At 50.8% G+C, this 13,840-nt stretch overlaps 5 protein-coding genes across 5 annotated transcripts; 3 read left to right on the top strand and 2 right to left on the bottom strand.

Moving 5' to 3' along the window:
- Window positions 1-392: 392 nt before the first annotated feature.
- PFICI_13550 (uncharacterized protein) lies at window positions 393-1,733 on the top strand (the record flags this gene model as incomplete). The annotated part of the gene is made up of 1 exon (XM_007842131.1): window positions 393-1,733. One exon carries the CDS (start codon window positions 393-395, stop codon window positions 1,731-1,733), a length of 1,341 nt encoding a protein of 446 aa, XP_007840322.1.
- A 54-nt stretch (window positions 1,734-1,787) lies between these two features.
- PFICI_13549 (uncharacterized protein) lies at window positions 1,788-2,713 on the bottom strand (the record flags this gene model as incomplete). The annotated part of the gene is made up of 4 exons (XM_007842130.1): window positions 1,788-2,385; window positions 2,441-2,478; window positions 2,535-2,581; window positions 2,632-2,713. 4 exons carry the CDS (start codon window positions 2,711-2,713, stop codon window positions 1,788-1,790), a joined length of 765 nt encoding a protein of 254 aa, XP_007840321.1.
- A 1,816-nt stretch (window positions 2,714-4,529) lies between these two features.
- Window positions 4,530-6,690, top strand: PFICI_13548 (uncharacterized protein; the record flags this gene model as incomplete). The annotated part of the gene is made up of 3 exons (XM_007842129.1): window positions 4,530-5,034; window positions 5,104-5,645; window positions 5,707-6,690. The coding sequence occupies 3 exons, from the start codon at window positions 4,530-4,532 to the stop codon at window positions 6,688-6,690; spliced, it is 2,031 nt and encodes a 676-aa protein (XP_007840320.1).
- A 1,608-nt stretch (window positions 6,691-8,298) lies between these two features.
- PFICI_13547 (60S ribosomal protein L23-B) lies at window positions 8,299-8,707 on the top strand (the record flags this gene model as incomplete). The annotated part of the gene is made up of 2 exons (XM_007842128.1): window positions 8,299-8,613; window positions 8,675-8,707. 2 exons carry the CDS (start codon window positions 8,299-8,301, stop codon window positions 8,705-8,707), a joined length of 348 nt encoding a protein of 115 aa, XP_007840319.1.
- A 1,937-nt stretch (window positions 8,708-10,644) lies between these two features.
- Window positions 10,645-13,447, bottom strand: PFICI_13546 (uncharacterized protein; the record flags this gene model as incomplete). The annotated part of the gene is made up of 2 exons (XM_007842127.1): window positions 10,645-10,784; window positions 10,861-13,447. 2 exons carry the CDS (start codon window positions 13,445-13,447, stop codon window positions 10,645-10,647), a joined length of 2,727 nt encoding a protein of 908 aa, XP_007840318.1.
- Window positions 13,448-13,840: the final 393 nt, after the last annotated feature.

Raw genomic sequence — 13,840 nt, 5'->3', positions numbered from 1 at the left:
ACAGTCCTAGCCATTATGGTCCGTATGGAAATCGGTCGTTTTCGTTCTTTACCTTGCAGAAAGCCAAGTCTTTTGCCTGGTCATGTGCATCAGTAGTCAATTTGGTGACTTTTGCTAAAGAGGTTAGCATGGTCATATCATGTGGCCGTAAGCTGTGCAAAAAGATTATACTCACCTCCGTTCAGGTCCGGGTGAAATCTCCACACAGATTTATAATCCGGAACTATACGCCATTCTCCGCACCAATCGCGCCATTCGTGTTATAATGCATCTGGAACCGGAGCCTCCGACTGAAGGGATAGAATCACTTTATAATACCATAAAAGACACCGAGACCCATCTATAGTAGTCTAGAATAGTTACAGGGAGCAACTATTGTACCAAGAGAGAATATGGCAGAAACCAAAAAGAAGCAGCTCCACCTCGGCGCCTTTATGCGTCCCGTGAGTCTACACACGGGAGCATGGCGATACCCGGGGGCGCACCCAGACGCCAACTTCAACTTCGCCGACCTGGTATCGTTTGCGCAAAAGCTCGAGGCGGCCAAATTCGACGCCTTTTTCATGGCAGACCATCTAGCCGTGCTCAACATGCCCGACGCCGCGCTGCGACGCAGCCACACGGTCACGTCGTTTGAGCCCTTTACTCTGCTCTCGGCGCTGGCGGCACTGACGAGACGCATCGGTCTGGTCGCCACGGCTTCCACAACCTATGACCAGCCGTACCACATTGCCCGGCGCTTCGCCAGTCTGGACCATATATCGGGCGGCCGCGCCGGCTGGAACATAGTCACGACGGCCAACCCGGACGCGGCGCGCAACTTTGGCCTCGACGCGCACGTCGAGCACGGGGAGCGCTACGCCCGGGCCCGCGAGTTCTACGACGTGGTCACGGGGCTCTGGGACAGCTTTGCCGACGACGCCTTTGTGCGCGACGTCGAGAGCGGCGTCTTTGTCGACACGGCGCGCATGCACGTCCTCGACCACCAAGGGCCCGAGCTGTCGGTGCGCGGGCCCCTCAACATTGCCCGGCCGCCGCAGGGCTGGCCCGTCATTGTCCAGGCCGGCCAGTCGGAGCCCGGGAGGCAGCTCGCGGCCGAGACGGCCGAGGTGGTGTTTTGTGCGCCTCGGGATCTCGAGGCTGGCAAGGCGTTCTATGCGGATATCAAGGGTCGCACCAAGGCAGCGGGCCGGGACCCGGAAAGTATCAAGCTGCTCCCGGCGGCGTTTATAGTGATTGGCGACACGGTCGAGGAGGCTCAAGCAAAGCGGTTAAAGTTGGATAGTCTGGTTAGCTACGAGAGCTCGATTGCCTCGCTATCGATTTCCTTGGGAACGGATGCGTCCCAGTTTGAGCCTGATGCGCCTCTGCCGGCGGATATCCCCGAGACCAATGCCAGCAAGTCGGGCCGAGAGGGTGTATTAAAGTTGGCGGCTACTGAAGGTCTCACGGTGCGTCAGCTCGCTCAAAGATATGGTGGCTACTCTGGTCTCGCATTCGTGGGCACAGCCGAGTCTGTCGCCAATGAGATGGAGAAGTGGCTTGTGGAAGAAGGATCGGACGGTTTCAATGTGGTGTTTCCCTATCTGCCCCAGGGACTCGATGATGTTGCCGAGCGATTGATTCCTGAATTACAAAAGAGGGGCATCTTTAGGCAAGATTACGAAGGAGAGACGCTGCGAGACCACCTCGGACTAGAACGGCCGTCAAACAGATTCTTTCCTTCAGCATAGTGATTTTAATATTGATGAGAAGATCCTCTTTCTACATCCGTACCAGACTATTGCTTAGTGATCGTCCCTCTCGGACCACTGTTTGCAAGCTTCGAGCAGCTTCAAGTGCACATTCTCGCTGCCCTCCACGTCACCGCTGACACTGATGAGCTTTTGGAACACATCCTCGCCCAGTCTCCTGAAGAACAACAAGAAGCCGACCCAGTAAAAGTCAGCATACGTTACAGTCTTGCCCTCAAAGAAAGGACCATCTGGGTTCTCCTTGAGCAGGCGGGTAAGCTCGGCCATGTTCTTGACCGCATTGTCCCACAGCACCTTGCCGCCCCGCTCTTCTGCGGTCATCTCTCCGAGAGGCTTGCCGACAATCTCGGAGCGGGTTCTGATCCAGTACTCGGCGCTGCGCGGGTTCAGTACGCGGCTTGGGATTCGATCCAGGACGACGCCGTAGAGACTGCGGCCGAGCGTGTGGTCAAAGAGGGCTGAAATCTCGATCATGACTTTGCGAATGTAAGGTGAGTCGAGGTGGATGCTTGGTTCCGGGTATTGCTCCTCAATGTACTGGGCAATGTCCTTGGAGTTCATAATGTACTTGCCATCGGGGAATTTGACAGTAGGGATTGTGTAGAGACTCACACCCTCAGGTAGAGGGAAGCTATCACAGTTAGTTGTCTCTTCTAGATAACGTAATGGAATACATTTGTACTCACTGTTCCTCAAACTTGGGTCTGATATCTGGGTACTCAACCTGTTGTGAATTAGTATCTAGACGGGCTTTATCATCTTGGCCAATAATAAACCCACCCATTCCGTCTTGTAATCAAGATCCTTGAATGCTAGGAGCAAACGAGCTGCCAATCAAGTTAGATTAGGTCTATTTCATGGATTCAAGAGTCTATACTCTTCCAAGGGTTCAAAGACCAGGCTCGACAGGGCTCCTGGCTGGGCAGGTCATAGAGGATGATGGTCCCTTCTGCAGACATGGCGACAGGAGCAGGAATATCAGTCGGATTGTGCCGTCTTTAGGTTGTTTACAGGAGTCTGTCGGAAAGTTTGTGGTATCATATGATTACGCATAAAAAGAGCAGTTGATTTCCACGCGAACATGAGCGATCACAGGGATGTTTTATGTGCAAGTAGATGAAGGGCAGCTACGTGTAAGCGGGCATTTGATTACACCGTGACACGAAGGGCGCATTGTCGAGGTGGGGTATCATAGCGCTTATAAACCTAGTCGGTAGGTATGAATGCCGACTTTATCGGGGTTGTACAACTGGTAGCTGCGGTTCGTGATCTCGCGACACTCCCGAGGTCGATACCAAAAGGGTAGGAGCAGATAACAATCTCCTTTTACAGAACGGAAAATTACCAACTGACATGACTGTTCTTATTGGGATTTGTGCTCGGGATTGAAACCGCTGTAGACATTGACAAAGTATAGATGATGTAATGTGGATCCAGTAAAAGATCAGATGCAAGATGCTTTTATTATGGGCTTTGTAAGGTGGTACATGGCGGACAATTGTGGGGCATGTTCCTAAGCATCAATCACCAGTTGGCAGAAGCAGCAGCTAAATACAATCTTTTATGGTGATAAGAGTGGGATATAACAAAAACGCCAGCCGCCGTTTCCTTAAGGCCACACGTTCGAAACCGACGATGCTTAAGAAGAAAATCAATAGCACTAAGACAAGACCACCAAAATACCAGAACCCCTATAAATCACCACAGGTTGCACCGGGTCAAGCCAGACGAGCTGGTGGCGGCAGGTCAATAGAGGGTACAAAAAGTATTTGGGAGGAGGCAATGGGTGAGGCAATGGGTGAGGTGTAAGGTTGAGGTTAAAATAGATTCCTACAGCATTATCACAACCCTCGGATCGTCTCGGATTGGTAGGGGATTGGCCGAGTGCTAGGTGGTATATGGCGGACAATAGTGGGGCATATTCCTCAGCATCGTTACCAGTTGGTCGAACCAGTACAATAAAATACAATCTTTCAGCTTCAACATTGCCTATCATACCCGCCTAGCGTCGGTAGTGTAGTCGTGAGCTGTATAGGTTATCATGTTGCGTTGTCCAAATCTTCGGCATTTGTGACAATAAGCTCGAATCTGCATATTATATATATATATTTAAACTTCATGCCACTACAGAACAGGTAGGTAATTCGATGCTGCCACGAAATTTGTCATGTTGCTTAGCGGAAGTAAGGAAACCATAACATCTAATGTGAACAAATGCATGGTTTAGCAATGTGTCTGCAATGCCAGAGTGAGAATAGCACTTGCCGGCTCTGCACTAGATAATGACCTGCATTCTTGCTCCTCCGAATCGAGAAGTTCTCGAGGCTTTACTTCGAGTTCACAGCAATTACAAGGTTCAGTTCTCAACCTAGTTGCTTGCTTACAAAACCCCAAGTTGGACAATTCAACTCAGAGGGGCATATCATGACTTATCTATTGGACAAAACAGTCCGTCTATGGGCCCACGGCCTGGCTCAATTGGGAAGCCAATCAGCGGCAACATATGAGAACGGTGTGGGGCCCCGGCGTCGCCTTTCCCTGCCATGCAAGCTCCAGGGCCAGCCGATTGAAGCTTCGTCTTTTACCCATTTCTACAATCTTCGACGAGTCGCCTCTGTTTGCGCACCATCACGAGAAGGCTCTGGCTTTTCACGCGTTGTCGCCACGCGTCTCTTGAAAAAAACCTACTCGTCGAAAGCAAATTCTTGAATTCATTTGTGCCCCATCAGCAATCCCCCTACCTACTTGCGTCTGTCGATCATCGCGAGAGCCATCATGGCGCAAGCCGCCCCCGTCGACATTGCCAATGGCAATGGTATCGCGCTCGGCAGCGCTTCGCCCAAGAAGGTTGCCTACTTTTACGACTCGGACATTGGAAATTTCGCCTACGTTGCCGGTCATCCCATGAAGCCACACAGAATACGTCTCGCCCACAGTTTGATCATGAACTATGGCGTCTACAAGAAGATGGAAATCTACCGAGCCAAGCCTGCCACACGGCTCGAAATGACCCAGTTCCACACGGACGAATACATTGATTTCCTGCAAAAGGTCAGCCCCGAGAACATGGAGAGTTATCAACGCGAGCAGTCAAAGTTCAACGTCGGAGACGATTGTCCCGTTTTCGATGGCCTCTTTGAGTTTTGCGGCATCAGTGCAGGAGGCAGCATGGAGGGCGCAGCCCGACTCAACCGCCAAAAGTGTGACATTGCTGTCAACTGGGCAGGAGGTCTTCATCACGCCAAGAAGAGCGAGGCTAGTGGTTTCTGCTACGTGAATGGTACGTACAATACACAACGCAATCCTTGTCGCATCCCATGTCACGATCATGCTAACCCTTCGGCGCCAGACATTGTGCTGGGTATTCTTGAACTCCTGCGTTTCAACAAGCGCGTCCTATACATCGACATCGACGTCCACCATGGAGACGGTGTGGAGGAGGCCTTTTACACGACCGATCGAGTCATGACCGTTTCTTTCCACAAGTACGGCGAGTACTTTCCTGGAACCGGTGAACTGCGCGACATTGGTATCGGCCAAGGCAAATACTATGCTGTCAATTTCCCCCTTCGAGACGGCATCGATGACTCCACATACAAGTCTGTCTTTGAGCCCGTCATTGCTTCTGTCATGGAATTCTACTCGCCTGACGCCGTGGTCCTGCAATGCGGCGGTGACAGCTTGTCTGGAGACCGTCTCGGCTGCTTCAACCTGAGTATGGAGGGTCACGCAAACTGCGTCAAGTTTGTCAAGAGCTTCAACCTTCCCACCCTGGTCCTCGGAGGAGGTGGCTACACGATGCGCAACGTTGCCCGCACTTGGGCCTTCGAGACCGGATTGTTAGTCGATGCCAACATGCCCAAGACTCTACCCTTTAATGAATATTACGAGGTAAGTAACTGTCCCTCTTCCCTTTCTGCATGTGGTTTCTTCTGATATTAATATTGCCTAGTACTATGGACCGGATTACGAACTGGCAGTCCGTGCATCCAACATGGAAAATGCCAACAGCCCTGAATACCTCGAAAAAATCAAGAACCAGCTCATTGAGAATCTGAAGAGAACAGCTCATGTGCCTTCTGTGCAGATGCAGGATGTGCCCCCTGACTTTCCTCAGACCATGACAGAAGAGGAGGAAGCTGAGTTGGAAGATCTTGACGAAGACGAGAACAAGGATGTCCGCATGACACAGCGGCAATGGGAGAATCAGAGGGAGCGTGAGAACGAGTATGAAGAGAGTGATAATGAGGAGCTCGACAGAGCCAATGGCGTGCATCCCCAGAACGGAAGCGCTGCCGGACAAAAGCGACAATTCACCGACTATCAAAAATCCGACCTGGACGACGAAAGCGCTGCCCCGACTCCGACAAACGGCAACACTGCCGACACTGTCATCAAGTCCAAGGAGCTCGATGAGGTTATGGAGGATGCCCAGCCTGAAAAAGAGGCCGAGCCGGAAGGCATTGCAGCCCAGGAGGAACAGTTGAAGAATGCTCAAGTCGCCGCGAGCAATGCCGATGGAGATGGCGACGTTGATATGGAAACCGAGGAAGCCCCCAAGGCCCCAGAGAAAACCGACGTTAAGGAAGAGGAGGCTGGCTCGCCAAAGCCTGATGCGCCTGCTGAAAGCCCCAAGGCCGCCGAATCAAAGGCCCCCGAGGCGGCCATGACTGCTGAAACGACAACTACTGAAAAGGAGCCTACCGAGCCAGCCACAGAGGACAAGCCCGCCGAGCCTGCAAGCGATGCTCAGGAAGCCAAGGCTCCGGAGGCACCAGAGGACGCAATGGATGTCGACGAGCCAAAGACCGAGGTAAAGCCTGCCGAGGACAATGAAGCGCCCAAGCCTGCCGAGCCTGAGGAACCCAGCTCCAAGCCTGCAGACGAGAGCAAAGAGAAGACAGGCGATGAGGAAAAGGATAAGGCGACCGAGTAAACCTCAATAGCCAGTCTACTCGACCGAGTCCAACCCTATGTAGGAAGTATAATTGGTTTTGTCTGTATTGTAGTGAAGTCATGACTGCAGGAAAGGCGTTACGGACCTAGCTCATGGAAAAAAGCTAGAATTTTCAGCATGGTCATTGGTTTGTTTAAACGAAAGCGGCAGCTTCGAGCGATTGCGTTAGGTATAGTTGTTCTGTTGTAGAGTTGAAAACTCGCTACAAATCATCACGACCATTATTGTGTTATTTCTCGGCTGTAAATAGTTTCCTGTTATTTTCATGGCAAATGAAGTCTAATGCTATTTTGTCGAATTGTGACCTGACGAGTTTATGATCCTGAGTATCTCGAGCTGCATTGACACGGACGCCTTTTTATGACTGACATGGACATGGAATGGCTAGTTTGTTAGTAGCCGCAGGTGGGCGCGAGTGACGAGTATGGTGGTGTTTAGCAATGAACCGCAAAAGGAGATATATTTGGGGACTCGCAATGTTTGGATAAATATGGCCAGCAGGAAGCTAGGCCATTTGACAACTGAAAAATATCAATTTTCGGTTTCATAAAAGAGTGTTATGCGTCACGTTTTCGTGAATAACCATAAAACACTACTTTGTAGCAAAGGGATGCATATGATATAAGTTTTCTCCACACGAATAGACTTTGGATATGCCCCGTTGCTTTGGCCAATATGAACTTGTCAAAAGCCGTTCGCTTCGACTAACGAACCGTGGCTGATGACTTGTGGCGGTGCGACCGACAGCAGCTGGCACTGGCTCAATTAGTAAGGCAAAGTTTTTTGGAGACTAGACGGTGCCAAGATTTCTCAGTGCTCCCTCATCCAAAAAGAGTACGTACCGCCCAAGCTTCTTATCTTATCGCACGTGCAATGGGTCCTCCCCGAAAATTCACTTGGCAAGAAGATAGGGCTTCCCACAGAAACCAAATTTCTCGAGGTTAACCCGAATTCGTGATCGACTCCCCCCAGACCATCACGACAACCTTCCGCGACAACCACCCAACGACACCATCACCACCCGTATCTCCGTCGCATACTAATCAGCAGCAATGGCCAAGCTCTCGTAAGTTCCTTTCTTACGGTTCTCTCGATTTTACGACTGCTCTGTCCCGGCTCAGTGGGAGGACTCTTGGTGGAAACAGAAACTGCGATCGATCGCGGGGCGTCAACAAAAGCGAAATTTTTGCATGGACGGGAGGGTCCAAGAAAGAGGAGGGTTCCGAACAGCAACGATAGCGATGATATCTTTGTGTCCAATTCCTGTCGCCCAAGCAAGATTCTCTACTACGACTCGATCATTACCGAAAAGACATTTTCTCGCGCGGGGCAGAGCAGAGCAGCAATTGGAGCTTTCGAAAATGTGCAACTGGGAGCTTCCTGACTAACATGTTTCTCTCAGGCGTGGTGCCCCCGGTGGCAAGCTCAAGATGACCCTCGGTCTTCCCGTGTATGTTTCTACCTCTCCAGAAAGCAATGGCTTGACACCAATTACCGAAACACCCGATTCCGACGACACACCCAAACGCGACATTCTGATTGAGGAGGTCATGGACTAACAAGAATTTCCACTACAGTGGTGCCATCATGAACTGCGCCGACAACTCTGGTGCCCGTAACCTGTACATCATCTCCGTCAAGGGTATCGGTGCCCGCCTGAACAGACTGCCCGCCGGCGGTGTTGGCGACATGGTCATGGCCACCGTCAAGAAGGGAAAGCCCGAGCTCCGCAAGAAGGTCCACCCCGCCGTCATCATCAGACAGTCCAAGCCCTGGAAGCGCACCGACGGTGTCTTCCTGTACTTTGAGGACAACGCTGGCGTCATCGTCAACCCCAAGGGTGAGATGAAGGGTTCGGCCATCACCGGTCCCGTCGGAAAGGAGGCTGCTGAGCTCTGGCCGGTGAGTTACTCCCGTCTCAACAACGGCTTGACAAATTTTCAAACTGACCTTTTCTTCACAGCGTATTGCCTCCAACTCTGGTGTCGTCATGTAAATTGGTTGTCGAGCGTTGGAAGGCATCTTTTTGCGTGCGAGCAGTGCTAGGGAAGTCGAGGAAACCATCTAAGCATCCACAACGTCCTTGACCATGACGAAAAGGATCATCTCACGAATTTTATGGGCGACATCGATCACACAGCCAGTCTGATGCTTTCCTTCTCTGTTTCTTTTGAACCCCGCGCATTTTCTTGTTAGGCGATTTCTTGAAATGGATCCCCGGGGGACATGGAGGGAGGCAAAAGGAAATAGGGAAACAGGGAAAGCAAAAATGAAAGGGAGAAAAAAAGGCTGGCTGCTGTTGATGGTGTCTTGATGGTAAAAAACGGTCACTTTGCATTTCGGTATGGGGCGTAAAGGAGACAATACATACCACATAGCATGCTGGATGAAAATGAGAAAGTTCAGTTCCGAATGTTTTGTTTGAGCTTTCTTCTGAGCCTGCAATATCCTGGATGCGTGATCACTTGGAATAATCTTCAGCACCAGGCCTATTCAAGTATGGCTTCACAGACAAGTCAAGACCATACCCCATGGCTTGGCCAAGGGGGCCGAGATAGCCAATGCCAAGTACATATGTAGGCAAGTACCATGCCGCATTAATTGTGTGAAAATCGCCATCTGTTGGAAAGGAATATCCAATCTTTGTGATCAGCCAAGAGCCCAGAGCAAAGTGTCCCCTGATCAACTTGTGTATCCTGCAAAGTTTGATATCTTTGGTAGGGTTTCCAGGTGCTTCGGGGTCAGATGTGTAAGTAACCAGCAGCATCAACAAGTTTGATACGCTTGTGGTTATTCCGGTCAAGCAACAGTTTGCGCGATAGCATTCAAGGGCCATTGAGTCGTTCAGACATCCAACATGACCTGTAGAACCTGAGCATGTGAGCCAGGAGCAGCCGTCGAGACGATTTATATGTGACCTATCAGTCTATGGTGCAGAGTGTGAGTTGTAGGCAGTTAGTGGAATGGAGCCTTTTAATATATATATTATTATATTCGTTTTTTTTATGGAGTACACGATTCACAGCATATACTGGTCATGAGCGAGAGACAAATAGTGTATGCCCGATAATTGCTTCTTGTCAAGTCTTGAATCATTAGATCTTGCCATTTGTTGATACTATGGGCTATGTACATATAAACAATCAAGTTTGATTGGTCAGTGGAGAATGTATACACCGCCTGGGCTTGATGCAGTCAGATATTCAAATTTGGACAAGGTTATTTACGTTTCGCAAATCAAAACTAGACAATCGTCAGGTTCTGGGAACACGGCTGGTTTTCTATCGAAATGTAACTCATTCCGTCTCGTCTATTAGACCTTGTATCTTGTCAAATGCCTCCTGGCTTAGTACAGAATCTTGCAGACCCCTTCCCATGCTGTCCTATAGACACGAAGTGACACTGGCGCAACAAGTACAAATCCCCGGGTGCTTTCATATCCCTCTCTATCAGGGCAAATCGTCTTTTTGCCCTATGCCAAACAACGCCTTGTGCGCCTGAAAACAATTATGAGTGATGGAAAACAAAACAAGAACACAAACTGGCGAGGGCAGTCTCAGTACATTGGATTGCCATTTTGTTCATTCCTCCCGTGTACCATAAAGACTAGCATGTAGTCATTTCCAAGCTTCCCTTGCCTGAATGATACCGATAATGCAAATTTTTCTTTTCAATGCCGTGTAAATGCTGATGCGAATGGTGTATACAAATGTTGGAATGGAGAACGGATGATTGTCAGACTTGAAATCAGTCTGTCATTTATTGGTGTTGGTATACTTGGTGTTCTTTCATGGCTGTTATGCCAGTGATTGGTAGAGTATGTGTTGGTTAGCCAAACCATGCCGGGTATGGTGGCAAGGCCGGCCTTCGTGTTGAGATATAGGTGGGTTGTATGTATTATACGCGAAATGATGTACTGAGATCAGCCGCCAGTTACTGCTGGAGTTCCTGCTGCTCGACTCCGATCTCTGGAGTGCCCTCTGGCACTGGTGTCTGGGTTGCTGCCTTCTTTGCAGCGAGTGTCGCTCGCCTTTTCGCGACTGCATTTGACATGGAGCCAGATGCCCATCGAGCTATTCATCATATTAGCATCAGTATCGTATTGGTGTCTGAGGGGAAACAGCAACTAGGCTGTAGCAATACACTTACCCTTCATACTAGCAGACATCTTTTCGGACTTGGTCATCTGGCCATAGTCCTTATTGTCCTCGGAGAGAGCTCCGTTTCCGTCTCCATTCATGATCTGGCCGTGCATAATGGTACCACCAGACAGACCCGACACACTATTGTCGGGAGAGACGTTGGGGTTGGCGGTGGCCGGAGTGGCGTTCTTCAGTCTGATTCTCGGGGTTTTGGCAGCTGGAGTCATGTTGGGCTCCGTGTCAGGAATGTTGCTGGCTGGAATATTCGCAAAATCTTGCTCCTGGACCTTCTTGGGGACGCGCCGAATTCTCTTTGGCTTGGGCTGTTCTTCGTCCTCAACAAAGTCGTCATCTTCATCTTCGGCCGCGAATCTCTTTTGTCGCTTTTCACGCAAGCCGTATGCGGAGGTGGTTGTAGATACTGTGCCAGTTGAGGAAGCAGTATTTGGGCGGGACTCATCGTTGGGCTGGGTCGAGCCAGCGCTGTAGAATGAGTTGGAAGGGATTTCACCAAGTCTCGAGTTGCGCCGCCTGGTGCTCATGCCGGTGACTCCGTTTGGAGGAAATTCGTCGTCGTCGAGGTTCCTTCTCTTACGCTTACGACCAGGACGGCCCTCGTCTTGGACCTCTTCCTCCAAGTCAAGCTCGGGAGCTGGGGTATCCTCTGGTACAGATGTTGGTAATGGATGCTTGCGAGGGCGGCCGCCTCTTCCCCGCTTCTTGGGCGTTTCCTCCAGAAGTGTTTGTCCAACTGCAATGGGCAGGACAGGTGCTTCAATGTCCTCATGTGGCTGGCGACCGCGCCGCTTTCTTGGCAATACGGGCACCGGAGTTGAGCCTCTGCTTGCAGGTTCAAAGTCGCCAAACAGGTTGGGTGCCTTCCTAGACCTTTTACCATGAACGACGGTGCTGTCATCAGCCTCAGCAGCCTTGGCTGTCTGCTTCGGTCTGTCACGGAGTCGACCTTTTCCGATGCCACCCCTCTGGCCAATGGGATCTTGCTGGCCAATCTTTGATTCGCGCTCGTCGTACTCGAAGCCATAAGCCTGAGCCAAGACACGATCTTGTTGCCGAGCATACTCGGTCATCATGTCTGCTTTGGGTGCTCTGATGCCCTTGACGACAAAGTCCTTGCGAACGGGGTCCGCGTTCGGGTCTTTGCTACGGGCCAACTTGACGCGATGCTGGAACAATTGTTCTTCTTGCTGATACTTGGCAGCATTCTCTTCGTCATCAATGATTTTCCGGCAACCATTGTGCTCCTGCTGAATCGAATCCAGGACACCAGTGAGATGCTCCAATCGTGTATACAGTTCGTCCAAGGGCATCGTCTCGTAACTAGCAATGAAATCGATAAATTCTTGGGCAGAGCGCAGCTTTTTGTAGGGATACTGCTTCTTGGGAGTGATCACGGGCACATCTGGTGTGCCAACATCTGGTGCTGGTGAATTCATGGCCGTGTCTTCCATCGGAGCCGGCGATCCAGCTGGGGTGCTGTCATCTGGAACTTCATTGATGTCTTCTAGCCCGTCATCAGGTGGCGTGTCCTGTGGTGTTTCTTCAGCGACAACATCTGGTTCAGTAGACGGCGCCAGAGCCGTGCCTTGCTGTGCAGGATAGAAAGCAGTGACTCCGTCAATATACGGCGTAATGTGGGCATATGGATCGTCGGAACTCTCGTCCACCAGCGATTTGGAAGTGGGCTGAGCATCCGCGGGTGCTGTACTTGAAGTAGGCGAAGGCTCACGTGCACTAGCGCGAATTGATTGGCTGACAAGAGGTTGAGCCTCATTGACCTCGATGTTGGGGATGGGAATATCTGGTGCTACTTCGGTCTTGATTTGAGGTGCAGGCTCCTCTTCAGTAGTGACTGCTGTGTCGACGGCTGAAGCTGTAGGTGCAAGTGGCTCGATAGCCGAGCTCTGCGAAAGACTTAGTTGTGAGAGAGCAGACTCCTTATGCGAAGCATTCGAGCTACGTCGGTGCGATGAGCCATTGAGAGGTTCGGGAGATTGCTGTCCTCCAACTTCGATAGTATCCTGCACAAGTGAATCATCGTCAGGTCGATCTGTGGGAAGAGGCTGAGACTCCATAGTGGATCTTCTGCCGATACTGCGTCTTCCAATGGGCTTCGAGGGTAGCTCCAATGAACGTTGCTTCTCGTCAGGCTCCACGTCATCCTCAAAGTCTTGGTCCGGGAGAAGGGCATCAGTTCTGCGCTTCTTATACGAACGCGTAGTAGTAGGTGTGGCTTTGGGCTCAGCGTTTTGCTCTTCTTCATCAGCCTGGTCAAACGAATAATCAACCCGGGTACGCTTCCGTAGAGAACGACCGCCTTTACTTGTGGGGTCTTCTGGCGAAGCGTTTACGCCGTCTAGATTTCTTGTGCGCATTCTGGTGCCTCTGGTGTTAGAAGGACTGGGAGTCTCGAATGTGAGAGTTGAGGCCGGTGCGACTGGCACGGCTGGAGTAGACGACGGGGCCATGTCTAGCAGTTCCGAGCGTTGCTGTGCAGATGAACTGGCTGAAATGACAGTGCTGCGCTTTCTTGATGAAAAACGTCCTCTGCCACGACCACTATTGGGCGATTCCATAGTGGTGATGTGGGTGTACTTTGTGTGTAGTAAGTAGTATGTAGACAGGCCACAGTCCAAATAAAGCTGCCGGAGATTAGCTGATGCTGTAAGTGGGGGAGCGAAAATGCCTACCTCGATTATTCAGGACCCGGACTAGGGGACAGCGAACAATCGCGACGAGCGCAATGGGTATAGGAGCGCGTTGGTCACGCAAATGTAAGTGAGTATTGGGGGTGAAAGTGAAGAGCAGAAGGTGGATTGATTAGATGTGAAAGCGGATAGGCCTATGCCAAAAACCGGTTCCAGCTGACAGTCAAACCCAAATTGCTGGGCGCGGAAAACAAGTAGCTCGTCCAGCCAGTCGGTGTAAATGACAAACTGCCAAAAATGGACAAATGGTCAAATGACACG

The sequence above is a fragment of the Pestalotiopsis fici genome, assembly GCF_000516985.1.
Source record: "Pestalotiopsis fici W106-1 unplaced genomic scaffold PFICI_Scf_11, whole genome shotgun sequence".
NCBI classification, from domain to species: domain Eukaryota; kingdom Fungi; phylum Ascomycota; class Sordariomycetes; order Amphisphaeriales; family Sporocadaceae; genus Pestalotiopsis; species Pestalotiopsis fici.
Note: the sequence above shows the minus strand (reverse complement) of the source record. Positions and strands in the feature narration are given on the sequence as shown.